Source organism: Nicotiana tabacum, chromosome 13 (genome assembly GCF_000715075.1).
Source record: "Nicotiana tabacum cultivar K326 chromosome 13, ASM71507v2, whole genome shotgun sequence".
NCBI classification, from domain to species: domain Eukaryota; kingdom Viridiplantae; phylum Streptophyta; class Magnoliopsida; order Solanales; family Solanaceae; genus Nicotiana; species Nicotiana tabacum.
In genome coordinates this window covers 124,414,467-124,428,014 of record NC_134092.1, presented here as the reverse complement: position 1 = coordinate 124,428,014, position 13,548 = coordinate 124,414,467, and the positions used below count along the sequence as shown (strand labels likewise).

General features: G+C 35.0%; 1 protein-coding gene across 2 annotated transcripts; it reads right to left on the bottom strand.

The window, feature by feature from the left end:
• Positions 1 to 424: 424 nt before the first annotated feature.
• Positions 425 to 13,327, bottom strand: LOC107777140 (endoribonuclease Dicer homolog 2). 2 transcript variants are annotated; one of them, XM_075228468.1, is made up of 23 exons: positions 13,196 to 13,327; positions 10,599 to 10,679; positions 10,308 to 10,485; positions 9,948 to 10,061; positions 9,223 to 9,357; positions 8,593 to 8,677; positions 8,415 to 8,476; positions 7,941 to 8,081; positions 7,461 to 7,589; positions 7,247 to 7,376; positions 7,041 to 7,140; positions 6,275 to 6,470; positions 6,033 to 6,193; positions 5,540 to 5,758; positions 5,208 to 5,437; positions 4,638 to 4,909; positions 4,119 to 4,552; positions 3,926 to 4,029; positions 3,616 to 3,812; positions 3,243 to 3,452; positions 2,356 to 2,766; positions 1,453 to 1,731; positions 425 to 960 (listed from the first exon to the last, which is right to left on the bottom strand). In XM_075228468.1, the coding sequence occupies exons 2-23, from the start codon at positions 10,667 to 10,669 to the stop codon at positions 610 to 612; spliced, it is 4,209 nt and encodes a 1,402-aa protein (XP_075084569.1). In that variant the 5' UTR covers positions 10,670 to 10,679; positions 13,196 to 13,327; the 3' UTR covers positions 425 to 609. The 2 variants fall into 2 exon arrangements, with proteins under 2 accessions (XP_075084569.1, XP_016452613.1); XM_016597127.2 differs by lacking the exon at positions 13,196 to 13,327 and adding an exon at positions 11,228 to 11,565.
• Positions 13,328 to 13,548: the final 221 nt, after the last annotated feature.

Genomic DNA, 13,548 nt, shown 5'->3' with positions numbered 1-13,548 from the left:
GAAAATAATTTGCTGGGTAAGACTGCGTACGATATAACTTTTTATGATCTGGCTCTTCTCCGGACCCTCACGCATAGTGAAAGCTTAGTACACTGGGCTGCCCTTGCCTTCCTTATTATTAAATAATCATATTTTATTCTTTACCCTACCATTTTATATAATATTTATACCCCATGCCTTACTTTTTCTTTATAATATTACAAGTTCATTTGTAGGTGCATGACATCATAAAATAACAACTCAAAACACGGTATATATCAAAACAATACAATATTATACAATACATTATAAAACCATACATACAACCATCCAAACAAGCTGAATGATAGAGTTAAAAAAACATGTTTAAGGATAAAAACAGATTATCAAATAATTAAGGGCAACATGAGACAAAGAAATAACACGAGTATCCCCCAACATCAAATTGGTTCATAAAATGAGACTCTTCATTGTCACATAACAATGAATCCAATAATACATCGCAATAAATTTTAAATGACAATCAAAACAAACATCGCACTTTGAAATAATAGCAGAATACAAAAGGAACAGGGCAGAAACCAAAACATATGAAAATTGTAACCTGAAGTTGCAGAAAAGCGACTAAAGCTAAGCATCAGATGCACATTCCTTCAGCAATTTGAGTACATTTTTGCAAGCCACCTTCTCGGCCATTTTTTTGTCTCGTTCCGAGCACGTGAACTTGTGACTAACACCATCTGCTTCAACCTCTACTGTAATATACGCCACACCATTCTCACGAGAGACAACGTTCTTCTTCTTTATATAACCTTTCTGGTCACATAGTTCACTTAACTCTCTGATTGGATGGAGCTTTACTGTATCCGGTGTAATCAACGGTTCCAGAAGTGTTCGTATGCTCTGAAACACAACATCTTTGTTGAAGCCAGAATCAACAAAGATTGCCCCGGCAAGAGACTCAATAACATCTCCAAGCACCTATATTGAACCAGAAAGGAATACGAGTTAATAAACCTAAAATAGAAAATCAGATTAGATTATTGGATACTCCATCTGCTCCCATTTATGTGGTACAGTGTACACTTTCCTTTTTAGTCTGTCCTGAAAAGAATGTCTTTCTATATTTAGAAACAATTTAACTTATTATTTTCCTTTTTACACTTAATGAGATGATTTAACTGCCACACAAATGTCTAATGCTTGTTTTAGACCACAAATTTCAAAAGTCTTCCTTTCTTTCTTAAGCTTTGTGACCACTCAAATGGTGCCACATAATTGGACGGAGGTAGTACTATTAATCCACATTGATCTTAAGTTGCTCTCGACAATAGAGATGAAGTTGAGAATGATGGAAAGGAGATGTTTAATTCATTGCGGGAAGAGCTGTCCGTCAACTTTTTCCTTTCGTTTCTAAAATTTATGGTTTTCAGATGAAGTGTTATTTCTAACTATGAGGCAAGTATGCAATACCTTTGGAAAAGTAGTTTCGGACTCCCATCCGAACGTGGACACGGGATCCAATTTCTCAAAATTCAGAACAGTATTAACCATCTGTCTCTGCAGATCTTGTGAAGCATGAAGAATGTGCTTGTGTAGGCCAGCCTTAACAGCAGCCTGAGCGTAGCATTCATTATTTACGGAGGCAGACCTCAAATCAGTAATGAGTCCTGGAGACAGTCCCGGATATTTGAAATAGAGATGCGCTGTGACAGCATAATCTAGCACTGCATCTCCAAGAAATTCCAAGCGCTACATAGCCAGGTAAATCATCAACAGTTGAATCAAGAAAGTTACCTAGATTTAGGAAACATCAAACTTGATATATTTCATTGTTCATATAACATTAAGTTCACGAGATTGCTAATGGAAGACTACAAGTCAATTGGAAACAACGTCCGATTACTGCTTTTGTTTTTAAGATATTCTGAGTCAATTGGTTCAGATCACACGCAATTGTAAGAACTTCAACCTTACAACAGAACAGGAAAAGGAAATCTGAACTTCGAATAAGATAAGACGGCAAGACAGGATTCAAATAAAATCATGAAAAAATCGCTTGAAAGAATTAAACGGTGACAGCCTCTCTACCCCCCACGGGTAGGGGTAAGGTATGCGTACACTCTACCCTCTCTACCCTCCTTAGACCCCACTTGTGGGATCCTACTGGGTTGTTGAATTAAACGGTGCAGTTTGTTCCTTGTCACTAGAAGTTTTATGAAGAATCATTAAGTACTATCGAGCCGCTTAGGTCAATGAAATGTTCAGGTTCACAAGACATAGATCCAACTATTTAAAGATTCAATGATAGAGCAACCACGAGACGCAGAAATGCAATCAACATCAAGATGGATAATAGTTATTTACGAGAATAACCTGATAGCATCGTGGAATCTCAGGTAGCATGTAAGATCCGTGAGTTAGAGCTTCAACAAGCAGAGAAGGATCATGGAACTTGTAATCTAGCAGTGATTCCAAGTATCGAATATTAACTAGCTTCTCAGCATTCATGGGGAAGTGCCTCAGCGTAGGTGCAGCTACAAAATCAATGTCGATCCCAAGCCATTTCATAAATGACAAAGCCGCTACTTCACCACCTGAGCTGAGAAAGGCACCTATCAGTGCTTCAACAACATCAGCTACTCTCTTACTTTTAATCTTCTGCCTTCCCCTACTATACATTTTTACAGAAGGCATCAGCACTTCTTCATCGAAATTGCGAACTTGAGAATTATCACCAGGAATGAGCCATCCTTTAAGATCGAATGGCTCATTACGAATAAATCCCTGTAAAGAAAGGTATTTATTGAGATAGCACACATCAGGCAATCCAGAAGTTTTAAACAAATAAAATGTTAAGACTCAACTATAGGAAATCTTTAAGTATACACAGGCATATTTACTTATTCAAGGATCCAAAAACAGTGTCAAAATTGACATGTCCTACGACAAACGTACTCCAATTGATGCACTGACAAAAAGTAGACAATTTTTACAAATATAGATAACAGCAATGGCCAATAACTACTAATTTACATTATAACAAACACTAGACTTAGTTGTGTGGGCAAGGGACAGTAGAAAAGAATGTTCATACGTGATAGTTCGTAACTTTTAGGTTGCAGGAATAATTAACATTCAACAAAGGATCTTTGATTAAAGTGCACGTGCAAATAAGTAAGAAAAATTAATATAGACATGGAGTTGATACTATCCAAACTCATAATGAAAACCCAACTAAACTATCACCAAGGAATACCTACCGGTATTTTACGAGCACATCCAAGCTTGCACAATGCAGCATTGGAAATAATTTTGTTTTTCTTAACAGTGAGTAGACCCTCGTGATGATTTTCATAAGTCTTGAACAGCTGTATACTCGCAGCATATTTGAGAAAAGAGTCTCCAAGTGTCTCAAGTGATTCCAAATGAAACTTTTCAACGCATTTCTTTGTAGTAATTGCCTCCAGAACCTAAAATAACCAAACAAGGACCACAAATCAGCTAAAACACAAGGAAGTCGAGAAAAAGCTAGTCCAATGATGTAAAGTCAAGCCCTAGACTATGTGTAAAGTTAAGAGTTTAAGACTGATTAAATTGGAGCTAAATCTGTGATGAGATCATAGCAGCACATACCTTAGCGGTTGGAATAAAAATGTTTTGCGTGCACTGATCCGAGTGCATCCTTTTCAAGTTTGAGGCCATAACCAATGACTCAATCCGATGCATGACCGAAGGAACATATGAATAGGTATAAAGGGTAGAAATAGAGATAGGTGACATGATGATGGAACAAAGTTCAGGGGGCAATTCAACAGATGAATCAGTTGAATCTGCAAAGTCGGCCAAGGAGGTCAAATGAAAATTGAATAAGTGATTTTCCATTAAACTATGAAACTAAGTTTTGAGTTCTGCATTATAATAAAAAGAGAAACATTTGTTCAACCTTTAGCCTTCTGACTTCTGCATCTTTGAAGGTAATTGTGCACTTTGAAAAGGCGTTTCCCCCTAAGAAGTGGTTCTCCTTCAAAGCATAAGTTGATCCCATGCCTGTAAACCGCACCTTAGTTAATATTTTGAAACCAAAAGTTCATACAAGGAAAAGCTGCACCAAGAAATTAGTAGTTAATTGTACAAACCGCTTTTTGTAGTATTCTTTGTAGGTAATGGATTCTCCAGTTCTCTGTTCCAGCAATGAGTTGCAATCTAAATTATCCAAAAAACCGGTAATGCAGTACACATAGCCATTATGAGGCGTACAGACCAATGAGTTCTCCAACATGCAGCTGCATACCACCCCAGTTTTGATGTTCACACTGCGTTTGCGACCTTGTGTAGAACAACAATCAATATGCTTATCCCCAAGAACTTGAGAAGGAAACAGCACAGAATTCACACATTCCCAATTTATTTGAGGGTTTTGAGTTGAACCCAAAGATGGAAGCAAAAGATAATCAGAAACTGCAGAACCAACAGGCAGTTGAACTGCAGCCAAAGCGTCCTGCAGCTTACTCAGATCGCGGTCAAGAAGAATTCTGAATAGACTGACTTGAAACCTCTGACATCGTAAAATCTGGAGAGAGAATATAAAAAGTATTACCTACTTTTTTACAGGTGACAAGTAAAGAGAGGATAGAAGTCATAAAAATTATAGTCACCTCTTCAGACGTAAGCCTAACAACTCCACTATAATTTACTTGAACTAGCAAGCTTCCATTATCAACATCCAAGTCAAAAATCAATCTTTCATCGTCTAACTTGAGCCTTGTCCTAACAGCAAGTATTATCCCACGAAGCTGGTAATTGCTGTAAGAGTCATGTTGCAAATCAACTACGTAGCAGTAGTACACTGCTTCTGTATCATTGGCACAATGACTAACCAATTCTGGTGGAAAGTACTTTGATTCTTCATCAGTATAGATTTGACATCCTGCGCAATATAATGGGTTAGAAGGCAAGTAACTTTAGTCCAAAAAAGAAGGACCAAATATACCCCTCTACTTTCATAATATTGTCTAGCATTTAATCTCCGTTATACTATCGGGCCAAATTTACCCCTACAATCAGCAAACTTTTAAATTTAGGGGTATTTTCAAAGTTTGCTGATTGTAGGGGTAAATTTGGCCCAATAGTATAACGAAGGTTAAATGTAGACAATATATGAAAGTAGAGGGATATATTTGGCTCTTTTCTAAAAAAAACAACCTATTACCAAAAGCGAGAATTACCCAATTCTTTGATGATGGCTTCTTCCTCCACGATATCAGGAACAAGATTGTCGGTCAATGCACCCTCACGATGAAGTTCTTTACAAGCTTCAAGGCAAGCAAGTTGCTTCAATATTTTGGTATTCCCTTTCACACTAATAACTTTTTGCAGTGGGCAATTTTTGGGAAGATGTAGGGTGCAGGTTTCTGTTTCCTCCTCAATAACACACCTAGGACTGGGTTTATAGTACCTAAAATCACATTGAAGGGCAGTCAATAATGCAACATTTAACACCTGAAGTACTCAAAGATACCAAATCATTAGAACGTAGCAAGGATTATGCAGTACAAACCCATCCGAAGGTAGCCTTGAGCAATAGAAGTATAACAATGACACGCTAGAACTGAGGGTGACAACTGCTCCAGTTGTTTCAACTTTATAGCAAGGTTCATTGTGCAATTCATCATCAAGAGGTGAACACGGAATAGAAGCATTGCGTAATGATTCTTGCCGCATGATCTCCCCACTTTTCATATAATTTTGCATGCGAGTGAGAGTTGAAGCATCCCCGCTAGGAATTAAGCCAGAAATAGAAGGATAATCAGTCCATTGTTATAATTAAATCTTCCAAATTTTATCAATAATAATTGCACAAAATCAAGAGCTGAAGTAATTTAATGTTTTTAAAAGTTGCACAACAGACAGGAGCATAAATAGAATGTTTTAAGTGAAAAATAGACCAATAACAATATATAATGATAGAACCCTTTAAAACATTCATATATCAATTATACTCAAGTTATAATATTTGTATTTGCGAGGAGGGAATGGATGGAAAAGCATACCTCCCAACCATCATAATAAAGTGTGAGTTCTGCATTCGAGCTCGACCACGAGACTGTATAAAGCTACAAACGGTTGCTGAGGGATCAAATCGAATGACAAGGTTGCAACTTTGAACATCCAAACCCTCTTCAAGAATAGAAGTCGCTACAATAATGTTGACCTGCAGCGTTTTGCATGGAAATGAAACTTTCAATCTTCAGAAATTATCTACAAAGATGGGGAAAAATAAAACCGGACTTACCACACCCTTGCGAAATTCTTCAACAATTTTATTTTGAACATTTCTGCTCTGTGACTGCAGCATAGAACTATGTCCTGCAGTGTACTCGGTTTTCCAACCACTTAATTCCGGAAGCAACTCATTTAACAAAGACCGAAGAACAATAGCTGTAATGATTCTCTCAACAAATATGATGCATCTCAAATCCTTCAGGTCTCTATTGGATTGGAAACAAAAGTCAACAACAAAAAAAGATTGTTAGCCAGTGAATCACCAAATAGAAAATCCTATTTCCCAACAAGAGAGTTGCATTATTTAAGACATCTCACAAAATCAAGGAGCAAATAGAGTGATAGACTCCAGCATCATATTTAATCAAAGATAAGACGAGACAAGAAGCAGAGGATTACAGTTTTAACATTAAAACGTGATCATTAAAAGCAATAGCATAAACCATCGGTAAACTACCATGTACAATGTTATTTCAAAAGCATAGATGAAAGTACACAGTCATGTAAGGGAGTCACTTGGCAGCATAATGCTCCCTCCATTACAGTTAGATGGTTTGCGAGTTCAATGACTCTAGAATTGAAATTTTTAGCACTCATCTTGTGCTTCTAAAAATATTTAAAGCCGTCAACACAAAATTGCATGTCATTCTCTCGTTGCCACAAATCCTAAGAAATCTATCCGACAACTTTTTTTTCCATTTATTCTATAGAACATCCAATAGATTGAATTGATATTGATGCTTTTAACAAATAGAGTTACTAGTCAGACCTCTCACCTGTACTCAAGAAGAGACTCTATAAGACTATTAATTTTGGATGTCAAATATCCAGCATCAACATTTGCATGAATATCACCACCAAGTGACCAATGAGAACCTATGTTTCCAGGGAGGGAGAGAGAGCGCACGAACAAACAAGAAAGAAGTCAAAAAAACATATTTACAGCTCAGGAAAAGAAAATGGATGTTGCTAATTATGATACCAGATGGTATGCGAGCCGAGAAGACCTTAGATGCACCCAAACTGAAATTTCTAACAATCGTTTGAGCACAAACATCTAATTCTCCCCATGAAAAGAAGTCGCTTTCTTCAGAGGACAAGAACTCGGCTGCCTGATTCAAAACGAATTCATGTTAGGAAAATGATCAAGGCCAAACTGATTAATTTTTTTATGCACAAGCAAGGAACGTATTTACCTTGAAAGCCGGCCAAACACCCAGCTCACTCAAACAAAATACGAAGGACGAATATAGTTTTGACAATCTTTTTTTTGCAGAACCAGCACTTAAATCAGATAGGCTCGATTTTGAAATCGAATCTTCATACTGCAATGATAAGAAAACACAACCAGAATTGAAAGAGCAAAAATGTAGACCCCATATGTTGAACAAGCCAACATGATTGTTCTAATCTCATTACAAGAATATATTAAGGTTTAGTTCTAAGTTCCATTATTTTCTCAGTGCACTACCCGTTTTCAGCTCGCACACAAACTACTGTATATAGAGAAAGGAAGAGCCAACATAAACTGAATGATAAATGATGTTGTATATAGGTTCCAAGGGGAAAAAACATATGATATAAAGGGAGTAAATCCAGAGAGAAAGACAAAAGGTATGTATGAACATTCTATAAATAGAAAGGCAGAACCCACTGGCTAAAGAATTGATGCTCACCTTGTCTTTCAACCTTATCAGGTCAGAAACTAAACTAACAAACAATGTGCACGGAATATCCACATGTTGATATATCTTCAGCTTTGGAGTTGAGAATGGGATATACTCGGCCAAAACAGATTCACTGACACACGTGTATACCTTCATTTGCAAAGGCAGAACACAATCAGAAGAACTGAATATATATCTACTTGTGTCTGTCTACTTGCATACATTAAAAAGACATGCTACCCAAAAAACAAGTGCAATGCTCTGCAATGTACTGACGACAAGTATCTGAAGCAAAAAGTTTAATGCTTGCACAGTCCAGTAATAAACACGGCTTACAGAAAGATACATTTGCAAAAATCAAGTTGATGCCATCACCAAAACAATTTCTTTAAAAAAGGAAACAACATGCTTCTATCCTTTGAACTACATTTAAGAACATATCGCATGACGTGAATGGATAAAAGGAAAATATTTGGAGAGAACCTTGGAATTCATAAGGTTCTCGAGGTCACGAATCATTTTCCAAGTAAATTCCGCGCTAGAACCTGAAATAAAAGTATGAATATGACAATCCACAGAAAGACAGTTTGCTAAGAGTATGAATTATGAGGTAAAAGCATCTCAAAGGATGTTCAAAGCTATAAAATTAAATGTCAGTAACCTTTAGTCTTTATAGGGGAAGCAGTCATTCCCAATATTCTCGGAAGTTGTGCACTTTCGAGGGTTAATTGACGATGATAAAATTCCTGAAAAGAAAATCCACCCTTTAAGACAAAAATTGTTCAAGCACCGTAATAAAGGCATGCTCAAGCAAGATTATCATGGGTCTTTTCTTAAGTGCAGTTAGATTGGTTGGACTAGTTAGACTTAAGTCACATATGTACAAAAGCAATGACGTGAGCATAAGAGTGCCACATCAGGTAAATGTATGCCTATACAAGAATTAAGCCATAAGACATGTATTCCCGTATTCTCTCAAATCTCTTTTTTATCTAATTCCCAAATTCTCATAAATCTCTTTTTTATCTAACTTTTTACAAGTGGTATGTGAAATGCAACACATACACTCAAGCGGCAGGAAGTACTGAAATAAAATACTGTTGAAGAAGTGGCGATAAGTACACATTAGTAATCAATATCCATTGACAAAGAAATCAAATGTTGTTGATATAACTTTGCTCCATTCTTTCTTCTTTATGATGGTAAGTAGGGCACTCTCCCGAAGATAAGCACAAAAGTTTAGATCCAGCGTGATACCGATAGAAGATGAGTATGAGTACAAACAACGTACCTTCATTATGCAGGCATAAGGGTGTTTGGCTCGTGCATTGTGACATTCATCAAATATTAGAACTTTGATCATTTCAATTTTTAAGAAGCTATGCCTCAAAGCAGCAAGTAGTATTGCGGGTGTCATTACCAGCACCTGAAAGACAGAAACGATAATTACTTATCAAGCATCCAGGTATATATTTTTTGATAAGGGCATCCAAGTGATATATATACAGTTCCTAACTTAAGTCCTAGCATGTACAGTAAGACCTGTCTATAACAGCATCCCTATATTAAAAGCCAAGCTTTTTCCGGAACCAATTTTCATGTTATGTTATAATATCTGTTCTCTATAACAGCAATTCGCGATAACATCCAAAAATAGTTGGAACAAACGAGGTTATTATAGAGAGGTTTGACTGTATAGCTGAAACTCAAATCTAAAATATTCGCCAAGAGCCATGCCAAAACAAAAAGGATCGCAAGGCAAAAAAAAAAGCAGCTTTGTTTGCGAATTCCCTTGGAGAGAAACTATTAGCTTATACTTCATAGCCATTGGCTTTGGGCAGGAAAAATAGAGGAGACATGTAGACATGCAATTCCATTTTTGTCCCAACAAAAAATTGTAGTATTTAAGTAACTTCAGTAATGGAATCTTTTTGAGAACATCGTAGCCATATCTAATGCCTACTCAAGCAAGTGTTAATAATTTATCACTAAAGATAAAATATAGTTCACGCATACCTCATGATTGTCCACCTGTTGTTGCCATGTAGCAGCATCCCAATAATCGACACCCATTTCTCCCCAATACTTGCCCACTTTCAAGTCAGTATGCATAATGAGAGCATCTCCTTGCTTTGTAATTATCAATCGCAAGATCAACAACATTAGGACAAGTCAAATAGAGAGTTATGCACCTAAAACCATAGCCCTTAGAAAAAACACAAACTAAAGAGGTACTCCTCAAACAGTATAACAATTCGCAAAATGTGGTAAAACCAATGCTCAATAAAACAGTTCTACAAACTATAGACAGGAGTGAAAATATACACATTAAGATAACGAAGTTTAAGCACTAGCTTGGGAAGCTAGAAGTAGTACCTGAGCCACCAAAACAACAGTCGGGACCAAGAAAACAGCTATGTAGGGAGACGGCTTTCGAAGAAGGTAAGCATAGCTTCTCAGAAGCATAATAGCGATAAGGGTCTTTCCCGAACCAGTCTCCAAATAAACAATAGTGTTCTGCTTTAATGCCGTCTCCAATGCCTCTAACTGATAACTACATAACAAAATCATACATAAAAAACACACATTACAAAAGTTCCTTCCTTTTTTATTTTTTTTTCTAACTCCATGATACATTAAAAGAGAAAATAAATGTAAAATGCCAACCTTCTTGCAAAAGGCAGAGAGACAGCGCAGAGCTGTTGGTTTTCAGAGACTGTAACTTCAGTTGGATCCATTGATTGTTATCTACATTAACATCAGGCCAAATAAACATAAGGACACCAACCAAGTAACAAAGATGAAACAGAAAAATCTACAAGAAAATGACAACCAGTTGATCATACATAATAGAAGCCTATTTATCTTACATACCCTTTTTACCATTTTAAGGAAACACTAAGAAAAACCAAGGATTTCACAAGGCACAAATAATTAAAGATTTAACACCATGTAAACACCCACTTCATAAAAAATCCAAGAAAACTCTATGAGTAACAATGATGAAACAGTAAACTCCTAAAGGAGATGACAATCAGGTGATCATACATTAAAAAAAAAACACAAAACTCCTGCATACCCTTTTTACCATTTTTTTTTAAAAAAAAACACACAAGGAAAAACCAAAAATCAAGAAAAGAATACCAATCAACCCCCCCCCCCCCCAAAAAAAAGACATCACAAGTAAATCACATATGCATAAAAGAGTAATCTGTATGAAAAACACCCACTTGAATAAAATGCATAAAAGAGTGATATTTATGGGAAAAAACACATAAATAGTTAAGAAAACTCACTGGCTAGAGTTGAATTGCAGGATTGGTGTATAGAATATTTCAAACAGTTTTGAGTGTTCAGTGAAGAAGAAAAGTTAGGAGAGATACAAGGGGACTATATGTAGAGGTCTTTAGCTTCTATGGCAAGGAAAAATACACTCCCCCAAATCAGAGTAACTCTGCAACACCACCACCACCCCGCACCCCTTCCCCTACCCCAGGGAAAAAGCAATGACAGTACAATTTTTTATCAATACAACACAACCCCAGATGAAAAGACAAGAAGCATATTGACCTATTAAATATAGGAAACCCAAATTGAAGGAATAAATCAAAACTCCTTTAATACTTTTCTGTTTGAATTTCTCTAAAGAGAGAAACGCACTCTGTATATACATTTGTTTTTTATTTCATTATTACCCTTGAGAAGCTATTTAATGACAATCTGATATCCAGAACGAAATTTGATAATAGGAAGGGTATTTTAGTCATTTTGCATAAGAAAATGGATACGGGATTCTGTTTCTCGTCACTGTTACGAGGAAATAGGAAAAACGCTGACGATTACTGCTGCTTTCCTCTGTGTGCCGTGCACGTGACCGAGAAATAAGAGGGGGAAAAACCTAAACATTTTAAAAGTTCAAAATAAAGTTGGTTTCTATCAAAATATAATTATAATTATTTGTTTGGCTTTTAGTGAGCGATTGGACATAACAATTATGAAATTCCGGAAAAAAAATAAAATATTTTTTTAAATAAAAATAGTATTTAAAAATTAGAGTTATGTTTGGATATGAATACACAAAAAAACTATTTTATAATTTTTTGTGAGTGATTTGAACTGAAATTTTTGAAAAATAACTTTTTGGAGTTTTTTAAATTTCTGAAATTTTTTAAAGTTCAGATTCAAGTGAAATTTAAAATTTTCATGATCAAACATTGAATCCGAAAAAAGTAAAAAAATCCCCAAAAAAGTAATTTTTTTTATAGTTAAACGGGTCCTTAATTTAGTACTTTGTATGATTGACTACAGACAAATTGTCAAGATGATTTCAAATTTATATCGGAGTTAAAGTAATTATTTATTGTTTTAAAGAGGAATAAATAAAAGTGCATCTTATCAAGAATTATAAATAACAAATTACTAAGTACTATTAATTAATGCTTCTCTCAAAATACCATTCAAAGAGATCAAAGTTGTTACTATTGGAATATTTATACTTTCATTGGCAGAGCATTTAGTTTACACACGCGCTAATACTTTACTTGTAAAGTGGCATTAAAAAATCAATTAGTTACTTTCTGACAAAAATTAATTTGAATTTCTTAAAATTAAATAAAAATTGTCACTAGATTCAAAAAAAATATTTTATTATAAAGTTCAGATCAGTTGCTAACTTACAAAGGATGTGAATTCTTTGTCACAACATAGATAGTGTGATAATTGAGTGCTATTTTTTTTTTTTTTTTTTTTTTTGCATTTTCATGTAAAACATTTAAGTAGTACTTCTTATGTCCCAATTTATATGGCATAGTTTGAATTTCGAGAGTCAAACTTCTTAATTTGGATCGTGAATTTGAACATAAAAATTATTAACTTTTTTAAAATAAAATTTACACACTTAGAAACTATATAAAAAGTACTACTATAAGTCACGACAACTAATAAAATCAAATTATTTAAAATCCATATGAAAAAATTGCATTGAAACAAAATTTGTTTGACTCTTAAAATTCAAATGATGCCACCTAAATTGAGGCGAAAGGAGTAATAATTATTAATGATAATTAATTACTTCATCACTGTGAAAGAGAGTAGTAAATAATTTACTGCAATTGATAGGCATTTCAATCAATGATATGACATTAAGTAGGAGTAATAAATATACAAATCAAATATATTATGGATGAGCATGGCATTAAACGGTTTATAATCCTGAAAAAAGAGTAACATTTAGAAGAAACACAAAAATAGTTAGGAAAACTTACTGGCAAGAGTTGAATTGCAAGATTGTGTACAAAGTAATTCAAGCAATTTTGAGTACAATTTATAATCAAAATACAATACAATCCCACTTCTTTTTTCAGAATGAAAGAGAGAGAGAGGGGAAATGAAAAGACAAAATCTTTTGGCCTATTATAGTATTATATAGGAAATCCAATTGAAGGCAAAAACCAGTACTCCTATTAAATTTTAATAATATTCTGTTTAAATTTCATAAGAAGAAAAAAAAAACGCAGCAAGTACATTTGTTTTTTATTCCTTATTTAGCCTTGAGAATATGTTTAATGACATGTGAGCCTTTTGTTGTATAGACGGAATTACGATAAAGAAAAGGGTA